Source organism: Myxocyprinus asiaticus, chromosome 40 (assembly GCF_019703515.2).
Source record: "Myxocyprinus asiaticus isolate MX2 ecotype Aquarium Trade chromosome 40, UBuf_Myxa_2, whole genome shotgun sequence".
In the NCBI taxonomy this organism is placed as follows: Eukaryota; Metazoa; Chordata; class Actinopteri; order Cypriniformes; family Catostomidae; genus Myxocyprinus; species Myxocyprinus asiaticus.
The window spans coordinates 30,601,229-30,621,199 of NC_059383.1; the positions used below are offsets into that span (position 1 = coordinate 30,601,229).

At 37.7% G+C, this 19,971-nt stretch overlaps 1 protein-coding gene across 2 annotated transcripts in view; it reads left to right on the forward strand.

The window, feature by feature from the left end:
• The window catches only part of LOC127430590 (matrix metalloproteinase-17-like), a 99,429-nt gene that overhangs the window by 65,885 nt on the left and 13,573 nt on the right, over nucleotides 1-19,971 (forward strand). For both annotated transcript variants that reach the window (XM_051680464.1, XM_051680465.1), the window contains exon 4: nucleotides 8,552-8,838. In XM_051680464.1, the coding sequence (XP_051536424.1) occupies nucleotides 8,552-8,838 (287 nt within the window). The remainder of the gene's footprint in view (nucleotides 1-8,551; nucleotides 8,839-19,971) is intronic.

Genomic DNA, 19,971 nt, shown 5'->3' on the forward strand with positions numbered 1-19,971 from the left:
TTATATTGTACTAATACTTTTAGCCTTTAGGATTATTAATGTCTGCAAAAGTCTACTGACATTAAAGGGTTCCCACGGTCATGGAAAACATTGAAATATCAGGTAATTTTACATATTTCAAAGGAATTTTTAATGCTTTCCAGGCCTGAAAACATAATGGAAGTTAATAAAATTTCACAAATCATAGAAATTTCCGTAGAGAATTTGTATTTTTCTAGTCTTTCTCTGCTACAAAATATTTAATGAGCTATTGTCCAAAACAATATAGTATATTCAGTTCAATTCAATATATTGATTTATCAATTATCAAAATTTATAGATTATATATTTACTTGTTTAAAGTAAAACTTGCTCTTAAATCACTGTGATGTCCAGTTTGTCCATGATTTGTTTTTTTGAGTCAGTTCTTATCAGTAAATTAGTCGAAATGGTTCACAAATGATTCACTTGCAAATCTGTCTGAATCAAAATTATATTTTAATCACAGATTCCTGGAAAGGTCATGGAAATTAATTGGTTAAAAATTGTGTGAACCCTGACGTTAGGATTAGAAAGTGGGACCTACATCTCAAATAAATTAAATCCATTATGATTAAATATATTGTTCAGCTAATGAGTCAATGATACTATGACGAAATCATGTTCATTATGCATTTTAAAGATTAATTTTTCTGATTCAGTCATACAATGACAATCCTATATCAGAATGACTTTTGTCCATGGAACACTTAAAGGAAAAGTTTGCCCAAAAATGAAAATTCTTTCATCATTTACTCACCCTCATTCCATCCCAGATGTGTATGACTTTCTTTCATCTGCTGAACTCAAATGCAGGTTTTTACAACAATTTCTTAGGTCTTTTGGTCCATACAATGCAAGTGAATGGGTGCCAAAATTTTGAAGCTCCAAAAATCACATAAATCAGCATAAAAGTAATCCATAAGACTCTAGTGGTTAAATCCATATCTTCAGAAGCGATATGATAGGTGTGGGTGAGAAACAGTTCACTTATACATTCTTCTTCTTGTGTTTTTGGTGATTCACATTCTTCATGTATTGCCAGTTACTGGGCTGGGAGAAGAATTTCAAGCAAAAAAGGACTTAAATATTGATCTGTTTCTCACCCACACCTATCATATCACTTCTGAAAATATGGATTAAAACACTGGAGGTGTATGGATTACTTTTATGATGCCTTTATGTGCTTTTTGGAGCATCAAAATTTTGGCACCCATTCAATTGCATTGTATGGACCTACAGAGCTTAAATATTCCTCTAAAAATCATAATTTGTGTTCTGCAGAAGAAAGAAAGTCATAAATATCTGGGATGGCATGAGGGTGAGTAAATGATGAGAGAATTTTCATTTTTTGATGAACTGTCCCTTTAAGCAAATACTGTATTAAGTGACGGTCACACTAGGCATTAAGCATGCAACATTTTTCGTACAACGCAACGGACCAGGATCTGATATCACGCGGGAGGATAATATTATATTTAAAATGGTAAAATATATTGTCTACTCACTTTCCTGCAACAATAAATTTTGAGCTTTGAAATAAGTATCATTTGAATTGAGCCAAGAGGTGTGTGACGTTTCAGTCTCCTATTGGTCGTGCATCCTCTTGTCATACAAATTCACGGTTCGGAGTTCACCAAGCTTGAACTTTGGTACGCAGCGTAGTATGAAATTTCTTCGCATGAGCTTGCGTTTCTGCTCTACTGCATCCAGATGCGTTTGAATGGGAGTGAATGGAGAGCGAAGTGTTGTGTGACCGCCCCTTTAGGAAGATTGACAGCCTCAGTCACCATTCACTTTCAATGTATGAAAAAAAAGCAGCTAAAATGAATGGTGACTGAGGCTGTTATAACATCTTTTTTTTTGTGTGTTCCACAGAGAAAAGAGTCACATTGGTTTGGAACAACATGAGGATGATTAGATGATTGCAGAATTTTCTTTCTGTTTTCTTTGCTTTTTTTTTTTCTTGTGAAGTATGCTTTAAAGTTTCCTTTCAAAGACATAAAAACTTTAGACAACAGAAGATATTGGCCATCCTGTTACAGTTGCCTCCAGGTTTTTTTTTTTTTTTTTTTTTCTTTTTTTCTTTTTTTTTTCTTTTTTTTTTGACAAAGTTTACTGTTGCTACAGACAGTAGAATGGCCACCTAGTGGACGCTGATTAATAAATGATTGATTGACTAATGGGAACGCAGCTATACGGGTCCAGCTTTCTTACAAATGTATTCAGAGCACATGGACCATCAGTCATAAGCCAAGACAGGCCCTCATCATGACTTCATCAGACCCTCAACACACTCGAGGGCACCACCTGCACATTAACAGTCTCATTAATTGCCCAAAAAGATTGGAAGTGATTGCTTTGAAGACAATGTGTTTTTCCACCCCAGACTCGCATTGTGTGTCTATGGGGTTGATTTCCCAAGCTGCATATTATGGAGCGGAGTGAAATGGCTTTATGATAAGCATCTCTTCCTCACCACCCTCCATTACCCCCATCACATTTATGCCTATCAAACCCCATTGACACGCTTAATTCTTTCCGTGCTGCTGGAAAATGTGAACATCTTTCACTTTGGTGGAATACGCTCCAGGCGAGATCCAATGGAAGTGTGTGAAGGAGCTGTTGTGTGATTTTGGTATCGTGGGTATCTATGTGTCCGCTTGAGCATCAAGCCTAAATTTCACTACACAATAGGCATAGAGGTTGTAAATCATTATGCTGTAGTTTAGCCACACAGTCCTATCCATGTCCAAAGGACTGAAATGACAATAATCCATCATGATTGGATTTCTTTTCATCCCTCACAGCTCGTACTTATTTCATTAGAAGAGATAGTAACTAAGAACCATATGAATGATTGGAGGGACTCAGCAGAGGGACATCATTTTGTGGTTATTAAAGGGATAGAGATTCAGCTACAAAAAGATAATTTTATCATCATTTCCTCACCCTCATGTCTTTTCAAACACATATAACTTTTTTTTCTTCCATGGAACACAAAAGGAGATATGAAGCAGAATGTTAGGCATTGATAGCCTCAGTCATCATTAGCTTTCATTGTATGAAAAAACTATGCAATTAAAGTGAATGGTGACTGAGTTTAACATTCCGCCTAACATCTCCTTTTGTGTCCACCAGTTTTGATCAGTGATCGAATGTGGGGGGAGGGTTCGGCCCCCCCATAAAAGTTAAAGGACCCCCCCATGATGCCAAAATAATGTAACTTGGGGGGTCCTCTGATGTTTCATCAAAACTAGAATGCTAGAAACATAAAACGAGATTATTTTTTTTACGTTTGTGGTGACACAACGTGACATTGTCTACTATCGGTCCCAGTTTTCATAAATAATCCAAATGACATTTTTTACATCTGTAAATTCTAAACATGCCTGAGTGCTCTACACACTGTTTTCTGAAGGAATTTACAGATCATGACTGAGTGATACTGGCAGAGTGGAACATCATTTTCACCTCACAATAATGGCAAAATATAATTCTTCTTTGACATATGATCGTTGGTACACCTAAATTACTAACATGAAATCATATTTTATCTTAAAACCAAACTGTCGCTAGAGGTTAACTAATATGCAAGCAGTTAATATGCACATAGTTTTGCCGGTATTTATCTATCACATCTAGTTAGTAACACTACATGTTAGCTTACGATCAAACAGTTATAAAGTTATACATTGATGCTATGTGAAGAATTATCTTTGTCCTTTTATTATGCTGCACCTTTGTTGACCGATTCTCCATCAATATCTTTAAATAAGCAATCCATACTGATAAACGATAGTGATAACAGAAAAATCAGTTCAATAAGATATTTAGTTTAAAACACATATGAGCTGTGTCTTACTTATTGCTCTTCCATACACAATACATCTCAGTCACGGTGACCAATATCTAACTTCTAAAAATGTGTCCATTATTGAGTCTAACATCTTACTCTTGTCTTAAAACTCATTAAAATATTAAAATGACTCCTTTTAATCAATATATCAAATTATTCTTTACATTTATTGTAGGGATAGTGATTCTTGGGGAGTCTTGTGCACATCTGATGTAATTAAGTGTAAGGGGACTCCTCAAGAGCCTGGACTCAATTCGGACACTGACTTTGATTGGAACAATATGAGAGTTAGTAGTGACAGAATGTTAATTTTTGGTTGAACTATCCCTTTTAAATGAAAAATTTGTCATCATTTAATCACCCACATCTACCCATGTGACTTTCTATCTTCAGTGAAACACCAAAAAGGTCTTTAGTCACCATTCACTTTCATGACATCTTTTTTCCATACAATGAAAGTAAATGGTGACTGAGGCTGTCATTCTTTCTAATATCTGCTTAAGTGTTCCACAGAAGAAAGCAAGTCTGATACAGTATTGAAACAATATGAGGGTGAGTAAAGGATGACACAATTTTCATTTTTGGCTGGACTTTCCCTTTTAAACACCAGACTGGCTATGTGTCACTCTCAGCGTCTAGTTGTGAGTGTTTAGGATTGATATGATGTGCGAATTACACAATACAGTAAATGTCCTATTCGGGCCACTGAGCTGCAGGGGTCAGATCCACTGAGAGAATTAGGACGGAAAAGAGGTAATGAGTTCTTTTGAGCTTGTTCCACTGATTTCTATTTTACATTTTCTCTCTTTTCATCTCTTTTTGTCTTGCCTGTCTAATCAGTCTTGTATCACATGGAGACAAAGGAAGGGGATTGTGAGTGAAAATGAAACCTCAGCGTTTAAGCTTTTATCTGCTGCTGGGATGGCCAGTCTCTCCAGAGGCACTTTGTCTGGCTTTCAGGTTAGCTGCTGCTGCTAGCGCCTGTGTAATAGCCAGACGAGATGGAGAGAGAAAAAACAGCCTTGATTATTCGCCAATTTAGAATGGCCGTCTGTAGAAACCCTGCCAAGGGCACATTATGGGGAAAAACTGATGTAAAATTGTGGCTGAAATTCATACCCCTTATTCCTTCCTTCCTAAAATTTCCCATATGACCTCACATTAGGTCATCATGCTTTGGGCTTGGGGGTCTGAACTTAGTGTTTGCAAACTTGTTCTGACAAGAAATATCAGTGGTACCGAATAGAAAGCATAAGAAAATAGAAGAACTACAATAAACAGACCTATTGGAAAAGGCAAGAGCTGTCGAGATGTAAGGAAGCAAAATCAGCAATACTGTTGCAGGGACACCAACAAAAAGTCTAGTCAGTTGTGCCCTCTCAGACACTCTTTGTGAGGAGATTCTCTGGTCTTCTTAAATGCATAGTTACACAAAAATAAAAATTCTGTCATTTACTCACCCTCATGTTGTTCCAAACCTGAATTACTTTCTTCCATGGAACACAACAGGAGATGTTAGGCAGAATGGTAGCCTCAATCACCACTCAAAATTAATCTTTTTCCATTGCCTCTTTCATTCCATACAATGAAAGTAAATGGTGTTTTCCTATGTTTACATGCACAAAACAACTTATTTGACCATTGCGCTGTGCCTTGCTTTTTTTTAGCGCCTCGCGCAAGAACTTAAAGGGATAGTTCCCCAAAAATGAAAATTCTCTCATCATTTACTCACCCTCAAACCATTCCAGATGTGTATGTCTTTCTTTTTTCTGCAGAACACAAACAAAGATTTTTAGAAGAATATTTCAGCTCTGTAGATCCATTCAATGCAAGTGAATGGTGGCCAAAACGTTGATGGTCCAAAAAGCACATAAAGGCAGTATAAAATGAAAATCCATACAACTCCAGTGTTTTAATCCAATCAGTAGCGACATGATAGGTGTGGGTAAGAAACAGATCGATATTTAATTATTTATTTATTTATTTTTGTAAATCTCCACTTTTGTTTTTGGTGATTTGTATTCTTGGTGCATATCGCTGCCTACTGGGCAGGGAGGAGAATTTATAGTAAAAGAGGACTCAAATATTGATCTGTTTCTCACTCACACTTATCATATAGCTTCAGAAGACATCCATTAAACCAACAGAGTTGTATGGATTACTATTATGCTGCCTTTATATGCTTTTTGGAGCTTTAAAGTTCTGGCCACCATTCACTTACACTGAATGGACCTACAGAGCTGAGATATATTTCTAAAAATCTTTGTGTATGGCAGAAGATGGACTTTTGTTGATGAGGATGGTAAGTTATGAACATCTGGGATGGCATGGGGGTGAGTAAGTGATGAGAGAATTTTCATTTTTGGGTGAACTATCCCTTTAAAAGAACGTAAACTTGTAAAAATTCATTCTGTTCTAGTCATGGTGCTACGTATAGGTTTTTTTAGTGCAACAATGCATTTGGTGTGAACTACCCCTTAGAGTAGCTTCTACAATAACAGGTTCTGGCTAAACAATGGTTCCAAAACAACTTCTTTCACTTGAGTCAAGATAGTCACACAAGTACAGGTGATTTGAAAGTCTGTTACACCTCACAATCATGGTAATTACTTCCTTCAAGGGCAATTTGTGCCCCTTTCCAAATACAGAGACAGGTCGATGAAAAACTAATTTCAGAGTGTCAGCTCTATAAGTGCCCAGTAAGAAGTGTGCCCTCTGTGCAGAATACACTTTAGGCTATCTGTTCTGCTCTAGCACCAGGCACAGACGTTCCATTACATTCTTACAGCATTGACTCTCCCAGTGGAGTTATTAGGACACTTTGGTTCTGGTAGCATAGCAACCTACGATGTGTTCACTGTGGTTGCTCAATGTCATTGTGTAAATTCAGTCCAGTTCTATGGCAGTTAGGGAGACAAAAGCTGGTAATGTGAGGAGTTTACAGTGAGCCGGTGTGAATGGAAAGGCATGATATGCACAGTAGCTGCTTGCCAAGGTCAACTTTGCACCCAGCTGCATTTCAAATGAGTTAAGTGACCTCTTTGTGTGCTAACATCCTTCCTGAGATGTGCTACATGGTTTGTACATTAATTCACTTTACCTTATGGCCCTTTTGCTTGTCATATGAAGTAAAAATTCAGAGTATTGACACGCAGTGCAATAGAACCTTGCAACACAAAAGGTACCATTTAGCCCTGAATGTCATGTTTTTTTAACATGAATATAGCCTCTGACACATACAAAACCAAAGCTTCAAGTAGAAATTGAGGGTGAAAAAGTGCTCATGTTGACAGTGTTGCCTAGTTGGTAAAGAACTGGACTAGTCACTGAAATGTTGCAGGTTTAAATGCTACAAGAAGTGATCATCGCTTACCTCTAAGCACCAGTGTGGATTTCAACAAGACACTTAAAGGGACAGTTCACCCAAAATTAAAATTCTGTCATCTTTTACTCACCCTCATAATGTTCCAAACCCATTCCTGAATCCTGAAATTCTTAACATAGGGGAGCGTTGCTGATTGGTTAAAATTAGAAATACCACAAAATATTGATTATTGATCGGCACAGTATTTTCTCGATATTTTATTGAGGCATTGATATGTTAAAGGTGCACTCAGTAATTTTTTGAAGTAGGTCAAAGTGGCTTATTGTACATTGGCTTACACTGACACCTAGTGGCCTGGATGCTGCATCATTCAAACACAGTCGTTTTCAGTTACCAATGCCATTGTAGAAATTCACTATGCACAGGAAGCCAGGATTAATTTAATCCATTAATGAAAGTGTCCAATAACAGGGTAGTTACTGAGATGAAGCAAGTAGTATTCAGCTGGTCATGTAATGCTAAAATGGCTGCCCCCGTGAGGGCACCCCTGCCCCATGTAGAATAAAAAAGCTTTTATAAGGTTACTGATATGACTGAACTCTTCATCTCACAGTGGTCATGATTTTATACATATGTTTCAAAATTACTATTAAATTCTTTTGAAGTAAAACTTTTAAAAGAGGGAAAAAATTACTGAGTGAACCTTTAACATTAGCTGACATTTCAATTAGAAGCCTAATTTGTGTGCTTTCCAATTCACAGTCCGTTGGCCTTCCATTTAATGTAGTTTACATAATAGCTTTGGGGAGACCACAAGGGGGTGATGCCAGTCATAGGTACAAGACACAGGTGTCACACACAGGACTTGTCTATGCAGTGCAGGTGGCAGTCCAAAGTTGTGATTCTAGTCACCAAACACACAGAAGTTATGAAGGTTTTTGTACTTCAAGAATAATCAAAGTGACGTTGATCATCATGAGGGTGGTTTGTACTTGGTTTTGTTTGCCTAGGTTGCTTAAGTTTAAAAAAAGTTTTGCTTCTTCTACTGAATAAATTATACTTTAAACAGAATGCTAGGAACTGACAGCCTCAGTCACCATTCACTTTCCTTGTATGGAGAAAGAAAATGCAATGAAAGTGAGGTTGTCAACTGAGGTTGATATTCTACCTAACGTCTCCTTAAAACTACATAAGGGTAAGTAAATAATGGCAGAATTTTCCTTTTTGGTTGAACTATGCCTTTAAAAGTGGCTATAGGAAAGGATTACTGTTTATTTAATAAACAATAATATTTGTTTATTTTAACTAAGGCAATGTAATCACATATTATATTGTTACTGTTTTTTCAGGGTACGGACGTTTCCAAAGGAGTCAGCTCTTCTGGGCCGGGACACAGTGCGGGCACTCATGTACTACGCCTTGAAGGTGTGGAGTGACATCACTCCACTCAACTTTCATGAGGTGGCAGGCAACGAGGCAGACATCCAGATTGATTTCACAAAAGCGGACCACAATGATGGCTACCCCTTTGATGGACCTGGTGGCACTGTGGCCCACGCCTTTTTTCCCGGAGAGCGTTTCACAGCTGGTGACACACACTTTGATGATGATGAAGCCTGGACATTCAGGTCACCAGGTGAGTGCGTGAAAGAGTGAGTTGTTGTTGCCTTAATCATCATCGTCTGGTGTATCTGTCTGATGTGGTGTATCTCAGCCAGTCCACCAGAAATACTGTCTGAAAACAAAAGGTGCAGTTGCTCATTCTTCTCTCTTGGGCCATAGCCTGTCTTGACCATCTCCAAGATGCACATCCTTGCAATATAGATGTGCAACCGCTTGCAGAAGGCCACAAGGGTGATAATTAGCTTGAGGGCAAGTGGGGTCCGCATTACACAAACCTGCCCAGCCATTGAACTCCTGGTGGGACTGATTCATACCACCCAACTTCCCTCTCTTGTGGCTGTGGGCCATATGCTCATGGACAGCAGCTAAGTCTGACCCAATTAGCCCCCCCCCCCCCCCTGTCAGACAAGCATCTGTTTGCATAGGCCTTTGGCAGGTGCGTGTTTAAAATGAGGGATTGGAGAAAGAGAGAAAGAGGGAGGGTAAAGTCCCTCTTGAATATTATGAGCCTTTCACCATCCACTTTTACTGTTTCGGCCATTGACCGGTAAATGCTATTGGATAGTAACTGTTCCCTGTGAGAAACAAAGGTGTCTTTCACAAGGAGGCATTTACCAGCCTGTAAAGCTGAGACGTCCATTGGGCTGCTCAAGTCGTTTTTTGTCTTACTGGAGACATTTGTTCACAAAAAAGAAATCTTTTGGAATATATTAATTCCAAAGATTGGAAGAATGAGTTGGAAACTGAATTCCGCACTTGCAATTTCTAGAAGTTGATTAAATAAAATCCCCTAAACTGTATTCACAAACAACTGTGACTGGTCCATTTCAGTCCACCATTGCCAGGGTTGAGAGATGTAACATGTGGCACATGACCTCGCACTCATACATATTTACATAAGCAGTGGTCTGGATGACAACGACTTGCACTGCGAAAGTTTCATAGGCATTCATAGGCTCTTTGTATACCATTAACATCACAGGAAAGTAAGTTTGGTACCTGTAATCTGACCAATCTGAAAAAATCCTCCTGACCGCTGCAGCAGGGTTATTGTAGTTGTACATTTTTTATTTCGTTTTTATTTCTATTTTATTTTCAATTTGTCCTTTAAATGTAGTTTATGGTAACACTTTTCAGTATGGTTCCATTTGTAAACATGAGATAATGCATTAGGTATCATGAATTAACAATGAACAATGCAGTATATTTTTACTCCATTTATTAATCTTGGTTAATGTTAGTTTCTAAAAACATTTGTTCAATGTTTGTTCTTGTTAATTCACAATGCCTTAATTTATGTTAACATGTACAACTCTTAATTTGACAAATGTAATAGTATACACGCTAAAAAAAAATACTGTTTGGCTGAACTTGATTCCATCACGGACAGTGGTTCCACATGTTTGAAATTTGTTTTCTTAAATTAAAATTACCATATAATTTCAAATTAAATGCTTCAATTAGAGGGAACCTAAATTAATCAAGTAAACCCAACACAATTTGGCATATCATAACTCAAATGAAACCAATTTAGTGATATGCTAGCTAGTGACAGTAAATGTTATCATGCTAAATACATGCTGGTGGGAAGCACTTCTGAGTGCAACTTCGTCATCATGCTATGGTTAGTTCAGCAATTGCTCAATGGACAAATCAATATATAGACTACTCAGAATAGATTGGTCCTCAACATAAGCTCAATTTCCATTCTTCAACATGATGTTAACCCAAAACTACAACGTAACAGAAAATTATTGTAAATCTCAACATAACAAATTATTTAACACTGACAAGTTTCCCCCTTTATATTTGTCACATAAAATAACTTCCCATGCTGGGAACTAGAAATCCTCTGCCCAGTTTCAGTTAACCAAACAAAAAAATATTCATATGGTCCCAACTCAAATCAGTTAAGTAAATCTGACAAGAGACTTTTTTAGTTAAATCAACTCAGATAATTTAAGTTCTCTTGGTTACATACATTTTTTGAGTAATATGAACAAGGGAGGACTGAGTAAATCCGACAACAGTGAAAGTTCATTTTTGGGGTGTATGTTGAAATTAACACTAACAATAAATGCTGTAAAAGTTTTTTCATTGTTAGTTCATCTTAACTAATCTAGCCACAGCTGAGCATCCCAACCCCTCTTTCCTCTTTCAATATTGATGAAGGCAAAGTCCTCTTTGTGTTCATCTGACCCTTCGCCATAACACGTCCATTTCCATGTTTTCACTTCATTAACTGTCCATCTAATGAACACACCATCTGCACCTGGCCCTCCTATATGGCCGCCAAGTGCTCCCCACTCATCATCACCAGCCATTTTTTATCATGGACCATTGTAACTGGTCCAAGACCTTTACATCTGCAAAAAATGTCCTTGTCCTGATTCATTCACCTGTTATTTTTGGCTCATCTTCTGTTTTCTCGGATTCCTTCAGGTATTCTTAGACAAATACAGGTGGCATTTTTATTTTTCACTGCGTACCACTGTAAGACTCTAGGGCTGGGTGGCATGGTGATATATACTGTACCCTGTGACAGTAGAATTGTGGTAACCTGTTTAAATTTTGTCAGACCTTTTATGCTACGGTAACTATATTTACCGGACTTTCACTGGGCAGGACTACTTTATGTTACTTAAAGCACAGAAAGGACATGGACTGTTGTGAGAAAAAAAAAAATGAGTCGGACATGTCCCAAACAAGTCAAGAAGAGAAATAACTTTTTATTAAAAGGTGGTGTTGGCACAATGCAGAGAGTTTAGTAGTTTGATGCATAAATATAGAATGTAATTGATGTTAAACTAGTGCTAAACTAGCAGTTAATGTGCATGCGTCTACTGTTCTACAACACTGGCTTATCCACAAATTTAGAGTTGTAACTATTTGTTTTAAAACATTAGTTTTACAAGTTTAAGTCTTCGGTTTGTAACTCAAGTGTTACATAATGTGATGTTTTTTTCACACTGCTAGGCTTATAATTCATTTGCTATGAATAGTCTTTTTTTTGTGTCCATCATGTTCTGAAAAAAATTATAATTACTTTTCATATGTAAAATATTTAATTTACTGGACGACCCAAAATAGACATTACCATCTGCTTATTTAAAATATTAAAATTTTTGTTTTAGTTCTAACAATTATATCACTGAAAAAAACAGACAATTGTTTTTGGTGTCTGCAGTGTTGCTTCTGAAAGCTGCTCAAACAGTGAAATTTATTAATGGAAATAATTAACTAAGCATCCAAATAGTTTTCGCTAAAAAATCCTATTATGAAAACTGAAATAAACGTGTTACATCAGATTGCAAAAAACTGTTTATCTCGCAAGCCACCAAACATTGTGTGTTCGACAGCGGTGATTTTACATACATCACCATTTTAATTATTAGCTTTATGTTGCGAGTCCCACCCATTTGAGAGCTCGTCCAGTCATCATATAGAGAAGCCAGGCTACCAGGCAGGACAAAAATACAGTGAAAGTCCAATGTCCAATAAGCAATGAGATCCAGATCAAATGCAATTAGCATTCACAAAGCTTCCATAAACTCCCAGAGGATCACAGCGGCCGGGAGGACCCAAAATGACGTTTAGAGCCCCTCATCCAGTGCGCCATTGAAATTAACATGGTACAGGTATCTGCCTGTGATATCTGATGTGTGATATTGTATGCTTTTATTTGCTAAAATATTCAATTGCACAATTAATATGTAATTTATATAGGTTATTTGTACATACAATTGTGCTCAAAAGTTTGCATACCCTTGGAGAATTGGTAATATATGTACCATTTTTAAAGAAAACATGAGTGAACAGGCAAAACACATTTCTTTTACGTAACTGTAGGTTATAACAGAATGGCACAATCATAAAACAAAACATGGCAACAAAGAAAAAAATGAAATGACCCCTGTTCAAAAGTCTGCATACCCTTAGTTCTTAATACTGTGTATTGCCCCCTTTAGCATCAATGACAGCGTGCAGTCTTTTGTAATAGTTGTCTATGAGGCCCCAAATTCTTGCAGGTGGTATAGCTGCCCATTCGTCTTGGCAAAATGCCTCCAGGTTATGCAATGTCTTTGGTTGTCTTGCATGAACTGCACGTTTGAGATCTCCACAGAGTGGCTCGATGATATTAAGGTCAGGAGACTGTGATGGCCACTCCAGAACCTTCAACTTTTTCTGCTGTAACCACTGGAGGTTCAACTTGGCCTTGTGCTTAAGGTCATTGTCGTGCTGGAAATTCCAAGAGCGTCCCATGCACAGCTTTCGTGCAGAAGAATGCAAATTGTCTGCCAGTATTTTCTGATAACATGCTGCATTCATCTTCCCATCAATTTTCTCAAGATTCCCCATGCCTTTAGAGCTCACACCCCCCCTAAAACATCAGTGAGCCACCACCATGCTTCACAGTGGGGATGGTATTCTTTTCACTATAGGCCTTGTTGACCCCTCTCCAAACATAGCGCTTATGGTTGTGACCATAAAGCTCTATTTTGGTCTCGTCACTCCAAATTACAGTGTGCCAGAAGCTGTGAGGTGTGTCAAGGTGTTGTCGGGCATATTGTAACCGGCTTTTTTGTGGCATTGGCGCAGTAAAGGCTTCTTTCTGGCAACTTGACCATACAGCTCATTTTTGTTCAAGTATCGTCGTATTGTGCTCTTTGAAACAACCACACTGTCTTTTTCCAGAGCAGCCTGTATTTCTCCTGAGGTTACCTGTGGGTTTTTCTTTGTATCCCGAACAGTTCTTCTGGCAGTTGTGGCTGAATTCTTTCTTGGTCTACCTGACCTTGGCTTGGTATCAAGAGATCCCCAAATTTTCCACTTCATAATAAGTGATTGAACAGTACTGACTGGCTTTTTCAAGAAATCTTTTTATATCCTTGTCCATCTTTATAAAGTTCCATTACCTTGTTACACAGGTCTTTTGACAATTCTTTTCTGCTCCCCATGGCTCAGTATTTAGCCTGCTCAGTGCATCCACGTGAGAGCTAACAAACTCATTGACTATTTATACACAGACATTAATTGCAATTTAAAAAGCCACAGGTGTGGGAAATTAACCTTTAATTGCCATTTAAACCTGTGTGTCACCTTGTGTGTCTGAAACAAGGCCAAACATTCAAGGGTATGTAAACTTTTGATCAGGGCCATTTGGGTGATTTCTGTTATCATTATGATTTAAAAAGGAGCCAAACAACTATGTGATAATAAATGGCTTCATATGATCACTATCCTTAAATAAAAGACCTTTTTTTGCATGATCAGTCATATTTTCAAAATCAATGCCACAATTTCACAGTTTCTGCCAGGGTATGCAAACTTTTGAGCACAACTGTATATTAAACTAGTCATTGCCACATTTATGATATGCCATTACTATGGTATAGAATTACTCATATCATGAGAGATTTTGTCCACACCTCTCCTTCTAGTTCTGACCCCTGCACATTAAAACCTTCTTATGATACACTGCCTTTCAGCCAGCCGATAGCTCCAAGGAAGTTGTAAGGTCACAGGGAAAATGCAAACCTATAAGAATCAGCACATTTCTCAGACCTTAATCTCCTTAAAAAAGACAGCCCTTATCATGCAAACAAGAGGGTGAATAATTGCATTTTAATTTTCCCCATCTCCTCCTCTCTCCCTCCAGCTCAGTAAGGAGAACTGTAAGCATATTGTTTCTGACACAACTAAAGAACCTTCCCTGTGAAGGAACAGTAAAAAAGAGGAAAAATAAAGTTCTGCAATGTGTACAGTAGATCAACCCTTAATTGAAAGAAGATAGAATCCAGAATGCCTTGTCTGAGATTGTGGGCATCCTTGCGCTTGTTGTGCGGCACAGGGGCGTTTCGCATCCCCATAGGTCAGATTAGCGGAATTGGAGGTGTGTCTGTGTTGTTATGACAGTGGGCAGATTGCTTTTATTAATTATGCCTCCGTTGGCTGCTCACTAATGCAGACTGATTATTGCGGCCAAAACAAAAGGCTCATTAAGCAGGTGCTTTTCTGATAAACTTTTGCAATTTGGCATTAGCCTGCGATTTGCTATTGTTTTTAATATATGTGTCTGCGTGAGACCACTTGTTTGTGTGTATGACAAAATGAGGCAGAGAGTGGAGAGAAAAAAAAATCATCCTGTTACATTATCCGAGCCACTGATCATTAGCAATGACTGTCTTTGACTTGCTTTCTCAAAACCTTGCAGGAGAGAGTTCTCTCCACTTTCATAAAGAAGGCCATTTTAAGAAATCATCAAATTCATGTCTATGCCTAACTGATGTTAATGTCATTCAGATCTGATAAGCCAAAAAACACAGCTGCAGCCCTCACTAGAGCAATATTTTGAAATCTGAAAAACAGACTGTAAGCATGGACGGACTAAATTATGGTCTTAAACAGTTTAAACCAGGGTTATTGTTTTTGAATGTGTTTTTTTATTCCAAATTATTTTCATATTGTCCGTTTCAAATTATTTTATTTCTCATTCGTTTGCCAACCATGACTGTTAGTTTTAGTTTAGTTTTTTCAGTGATTTCTTGTTTAATTAAAGGGATAGTTCACCCAAAAATATCTTATCTTTTACTCACCCTCATGCCATCCCAGATGTGTATGACTTTCTTTCTTCAGCAGAAAAATATCTCAGCTCTTTAGGTCCATACAATGCAAGTGAATGGTGAGCAGACGTTTATAGCTCCAAAATTCACATAAAGGAAACATAAATGTAATCCATGCAACTCCAGTGTTAAATCCATATCTTCAGCGATATAATAAGTGTGGGTGAGAAACAGAACAATATTTAAGTCCTTTCTTATGCTAAATCTCCACTTTCACTTTCACTTTCAGTTGTAAATGTGAAACTAAACAGGCACCACATGACTTTTAGATGTAAAAATGAAAGTGAAAGTGGAGATTTAGAGGCATGAGGGTGAGAAAATAATGAGAATTTTCATCTTTGAGTGAACTATCCCTTTAATTCGCTGTAGTTTTTATTTTGTTTTAGTTTGTTTTAGAGTCTATTTTGCAGTTGATTTTCCTTTTTTTTCTTATTTCATTTAGTTTTCAGCAATGATAGTAACACTGGTTTACACTTATTTACTTGGCTAGGATCTTTGACAGACACCTTCAGTTTGCTGCTTTAGGCCGCTCTGTGCACCATATGTTTTGCAATGTGTAACGTCTTAATCAGACTGCTTCAGATCCATCTGTCATCTGCCGTGTCTCCTCCTCTGAACCCTGAACAGCAGTTCATCTGGATGAATCGCCTGTGCTAAACAAATCAGCCTTTAGCAATTAGAGGCAGCAGTTGCACACCAGGCGCATGGTAAAAACAGAAGCAGCTCATCAGTTATGTGTGTCTTCCTAAGAATGTACATCTTATAGGAGCAGTTCACTCAAGAGTGAAAATTGTCATCATACACTCACCCTTACATCATTCCTTGTTGAATTTCTTCTGTGAAACAAAAAAATACTGTAGTCCATACAGTGAAATGATATTGGTTTTATATCTGGTATTATGATGCGTCTCGGATGATCTGATCACATGTGGTCAGGTGAGACACATCACTGTTTACACCTGGTCGCTTAAATGTGTCTCCTGTGACCACTTGTGATCAGATTTGGAGTGGAGGGTTTCACGACAACATATGTCAATCACTGTGTCAGCATGTTACTGCATGACATTAAAGTACAACAAAGTCAGAAAAGACAAAGAAAGTGCGGAAAAACAGTGCGCTATTTCTTCAAGATGCAGCTGAAATTTAATCTAAGCATGAAAGCAACATTTTGAGCAGAATTGTCTGTTATTTTAGTGGATTCCCTGTATTAACCTGAGCTGCAGATGTTCGTGCTTCTCATAAGTGTCCCTGCATGTTGATATCAGACACACTGAAGACGATCCATGAAGTTCTCGTGTTTGTGTATGTATTAGGGATGTGCACGGTTACTGTTTTAACATTCGGTTAACCGCGAGGTTTCATGAACGATTAATTGGTTTTTCGTCAGGATGCTGGAATAAAGAATGTTTATTGCAATGGAATTTCCTTAAACACTCAAAATAGCAGCAAATAAAGTGCACAGTGAGCTATGAGCCTAAATAGCAAAATACATAGATCTTAAAATGATAAAATCTCACATTAAACTTAAACAAAAATAATCAAATTGTCAGTGCGTGAAGTAGGCTATATGCGCTCTGCCCAGGCAGGCTGACATTTCCGTGAGGCAGTGAACGCAAGTATTGTCATGTGCGTTGAGTTAACACTGTTGCGGTTAAATAGCCTCTACAGGGTGCTTTGATTTTTAAGTGGTTTAAAATCAAATTAACTTGTCAAACTATTGTATGTAATATGCACAATAGAGCAAAAGGGAAAGCACTGTCTTACCGTTTATAAAGAACTGAAGATTTCCTTGGTGAAAAACAACCTGGAATCATGCATATATACACACTGGCAGCCAAAGCTTTGGAATAATGTACAGATTTTGCTGTTTCGGAAGGAAATTGGTACTTTAATTCACCAAGTGGCATTCAACTGATCACAAAGTATAGTCAGGACATTACTGATGTAAAAAAAACAGTACCATCACTATTTTAAAAAAAATATTTTTGATCAAATCTAGACAGGCCCATTTCCAGCAGCCATCACTCCAACACCTTATCCTTGAGTAATCATGCTAAATTGCTAATTTAGTACTAGAAAATCACTTGCCATTATATCAAACACAGTTGAAAGCTATTTAGTTCATTAAATGAAGCTTAACATTGTCTTTGTGTTTGTTTTTGAGTTGCCACAGTATGCAATAGACTGGCATGTCTTAAGGTCAATATTAGATCAGAAATGCCAAAAAAAGAAACAGCTTTCTCTAGAAACTCGTCAGTCAATCATTGTTTTGAGGAATGAATGCTATACAATGCTTGAAGATTTCATACAAAGGTGTATTGCTACAGTCTTCAAAGACAAAGTAAAACTGGCTCTAACAAGGACAGAAAGAGATGTGGAAGGCCCAGATGTACAACTAAACAAGAGAATAAGTACATCAGAGTCTCTAGTTTGAGAAATAGATGCCTCACATGTCCTCAGCTGACAGCTTCATTGAATTCTACCCGCTCAACACCAGTTTCATGTACAACAGTAAAGAGAAGACTCAGGGGTGCAGGCCTAATGGGAAGAATTGCAAAGAAAAAGCCACTTTTGAAACAGAAAAACAAAAAGAAAAGGTTAGATTGGGCAAAGAAACACAGACATTGGACAACAGATAATTGGAAAAGAGTGTTATGGATCTTAACCCCATTGAGCTTTTGTGGGATCAGCTAGACTGTAAGGTGCGTGAGAAGTGCCCAACAAGACATCCACATCTATGGCAAGTGTTGCAGGAAGCATGGGGAGAAATGTCACCTGAGTATCTGGACAAACTGACAGCTAGAATGCCAAGGATCTGCAAAGCTGTCATTGCTGCACGTGGAGGATTTTTTTTATGAGAACTCTTTGAAGTAGTTGAAGAAGTTCTGAAAAATACATTCAAATTGTAATAGTAATTTTTCATATTATTAATGTCCTGACTATATATTGTGATCAGTTGAATGTAGAAAATCCAAATAGTGATTTTGGTATTCGTATAGTGGTGCGTCGAGCGGTTAACTGAATGCCAACTATCCGTGCACATTCCTAGTATGTATCCGCTTATTTTCATTTTCCGATCGGATGATTATTTCCTTTTAAAGTCACTCGTAACCGGCAAAGTTTACACTCTGTTTTAGCACAGGTTAGGGGTGGTGTTTTACTTTTGTCTGTGATGCATTCAGGACGGATTAGTGTTTACACCTCAAATGCAATGCGGTCATATGCATTTTGACCACATTTGTATGTGGATTTTGTGATCTGATCATAAAACGTTTTAGACCCCATTAAGGCCTATATTTAGCACTGACCACATGTGATCGAATCACCAAAAATGCATCTTAATACCAGGAGTAAACGGGGTCATATTGACCAGAGTTTTTCCAAAAAGGACAGAAAAGCACCATAAAAGTTCCAAATCTTCTGATCCCATACACTGAACTGTATAAGGAACAGACCATAATGCAAGTCACATTTACTTATAATCTTAAGTTCCGCTGTAGTTCTCAGATGTCATTCTCATTTCCTTGTATTTATTTCCACTTATTTCTGCATTGCGATTGTTCATTTGTCTTGCTAACCCAATTAAAAACATTTTTAAAAGAACTTAAACCTTTAATAACACACCTCGAGACTTCTGCTTTCTGTTTTGATCAGTGCACAAACTTTTTAAACACAAGGCATAATTGACATCAAACCCGCAGCGACATGTCTTCACGTGGCATATTTGAACACAAATGAGATTTGAGAGCTGTGGCAGATGTGATTTTCATTGAATACATTTTTGCCTTTTCTTCACACAAGCTATCATATGGTTTAAGAAGACTTGGAATATTATGCACAGGCTGGATAGACTGCTTTTATGGTAATTTAATTGTTTTTCTTTTTGTTTGTTTTGCATGCTTTCATTTTATGGAAAAGTATACTGTGAACATTCTTCAGAATTCTCCTTTTGCATTCCACAAGGGAAAAAATGTCTTAAAGGTTTGGAAGAACATGACAACTCTACCCTGTAAGATTACAACCTGCATTGTGCCCCTGAAAGCTTGCATGACTGTCTTCACCAAGCGAAAATCCATGAGGTTAGGTGTCTTTTGTTTTCCAAAATCTTCAAAGTGCATTATGCTAATGCTAAAGCAGGTACCCACATGGAAGTGCTGAGGCTCCGTTAGTGATGCACAGCTCATTTCGAGTCTTAATCTTAATCAACAAGTCACAGGTTTAATCCTCTGTCCTGTTCAGGAGAGCTTGACTAACTGTATTCTGCTTATTCAAACCTGCAGAGCAAGGGAACTGTCATGGTTTGGACTTTTATTCACAGCTTCAGAGCCACTCTCTCCCTCTATTTCAGTCTGTCTATCTATAGATCTCTCTATATGTCCCTTTATCTCTCTCTCTCTCTCTCTCCATTCCAACGATTCCAATGACACTTTCCTGGCTCTGACTACATTTATGTTGCCATCTGTCTGGGTCATTTAACAGAAAAGTGTGAATGTTTTTTTGGCTGGTTGCATCACTCAGATCTG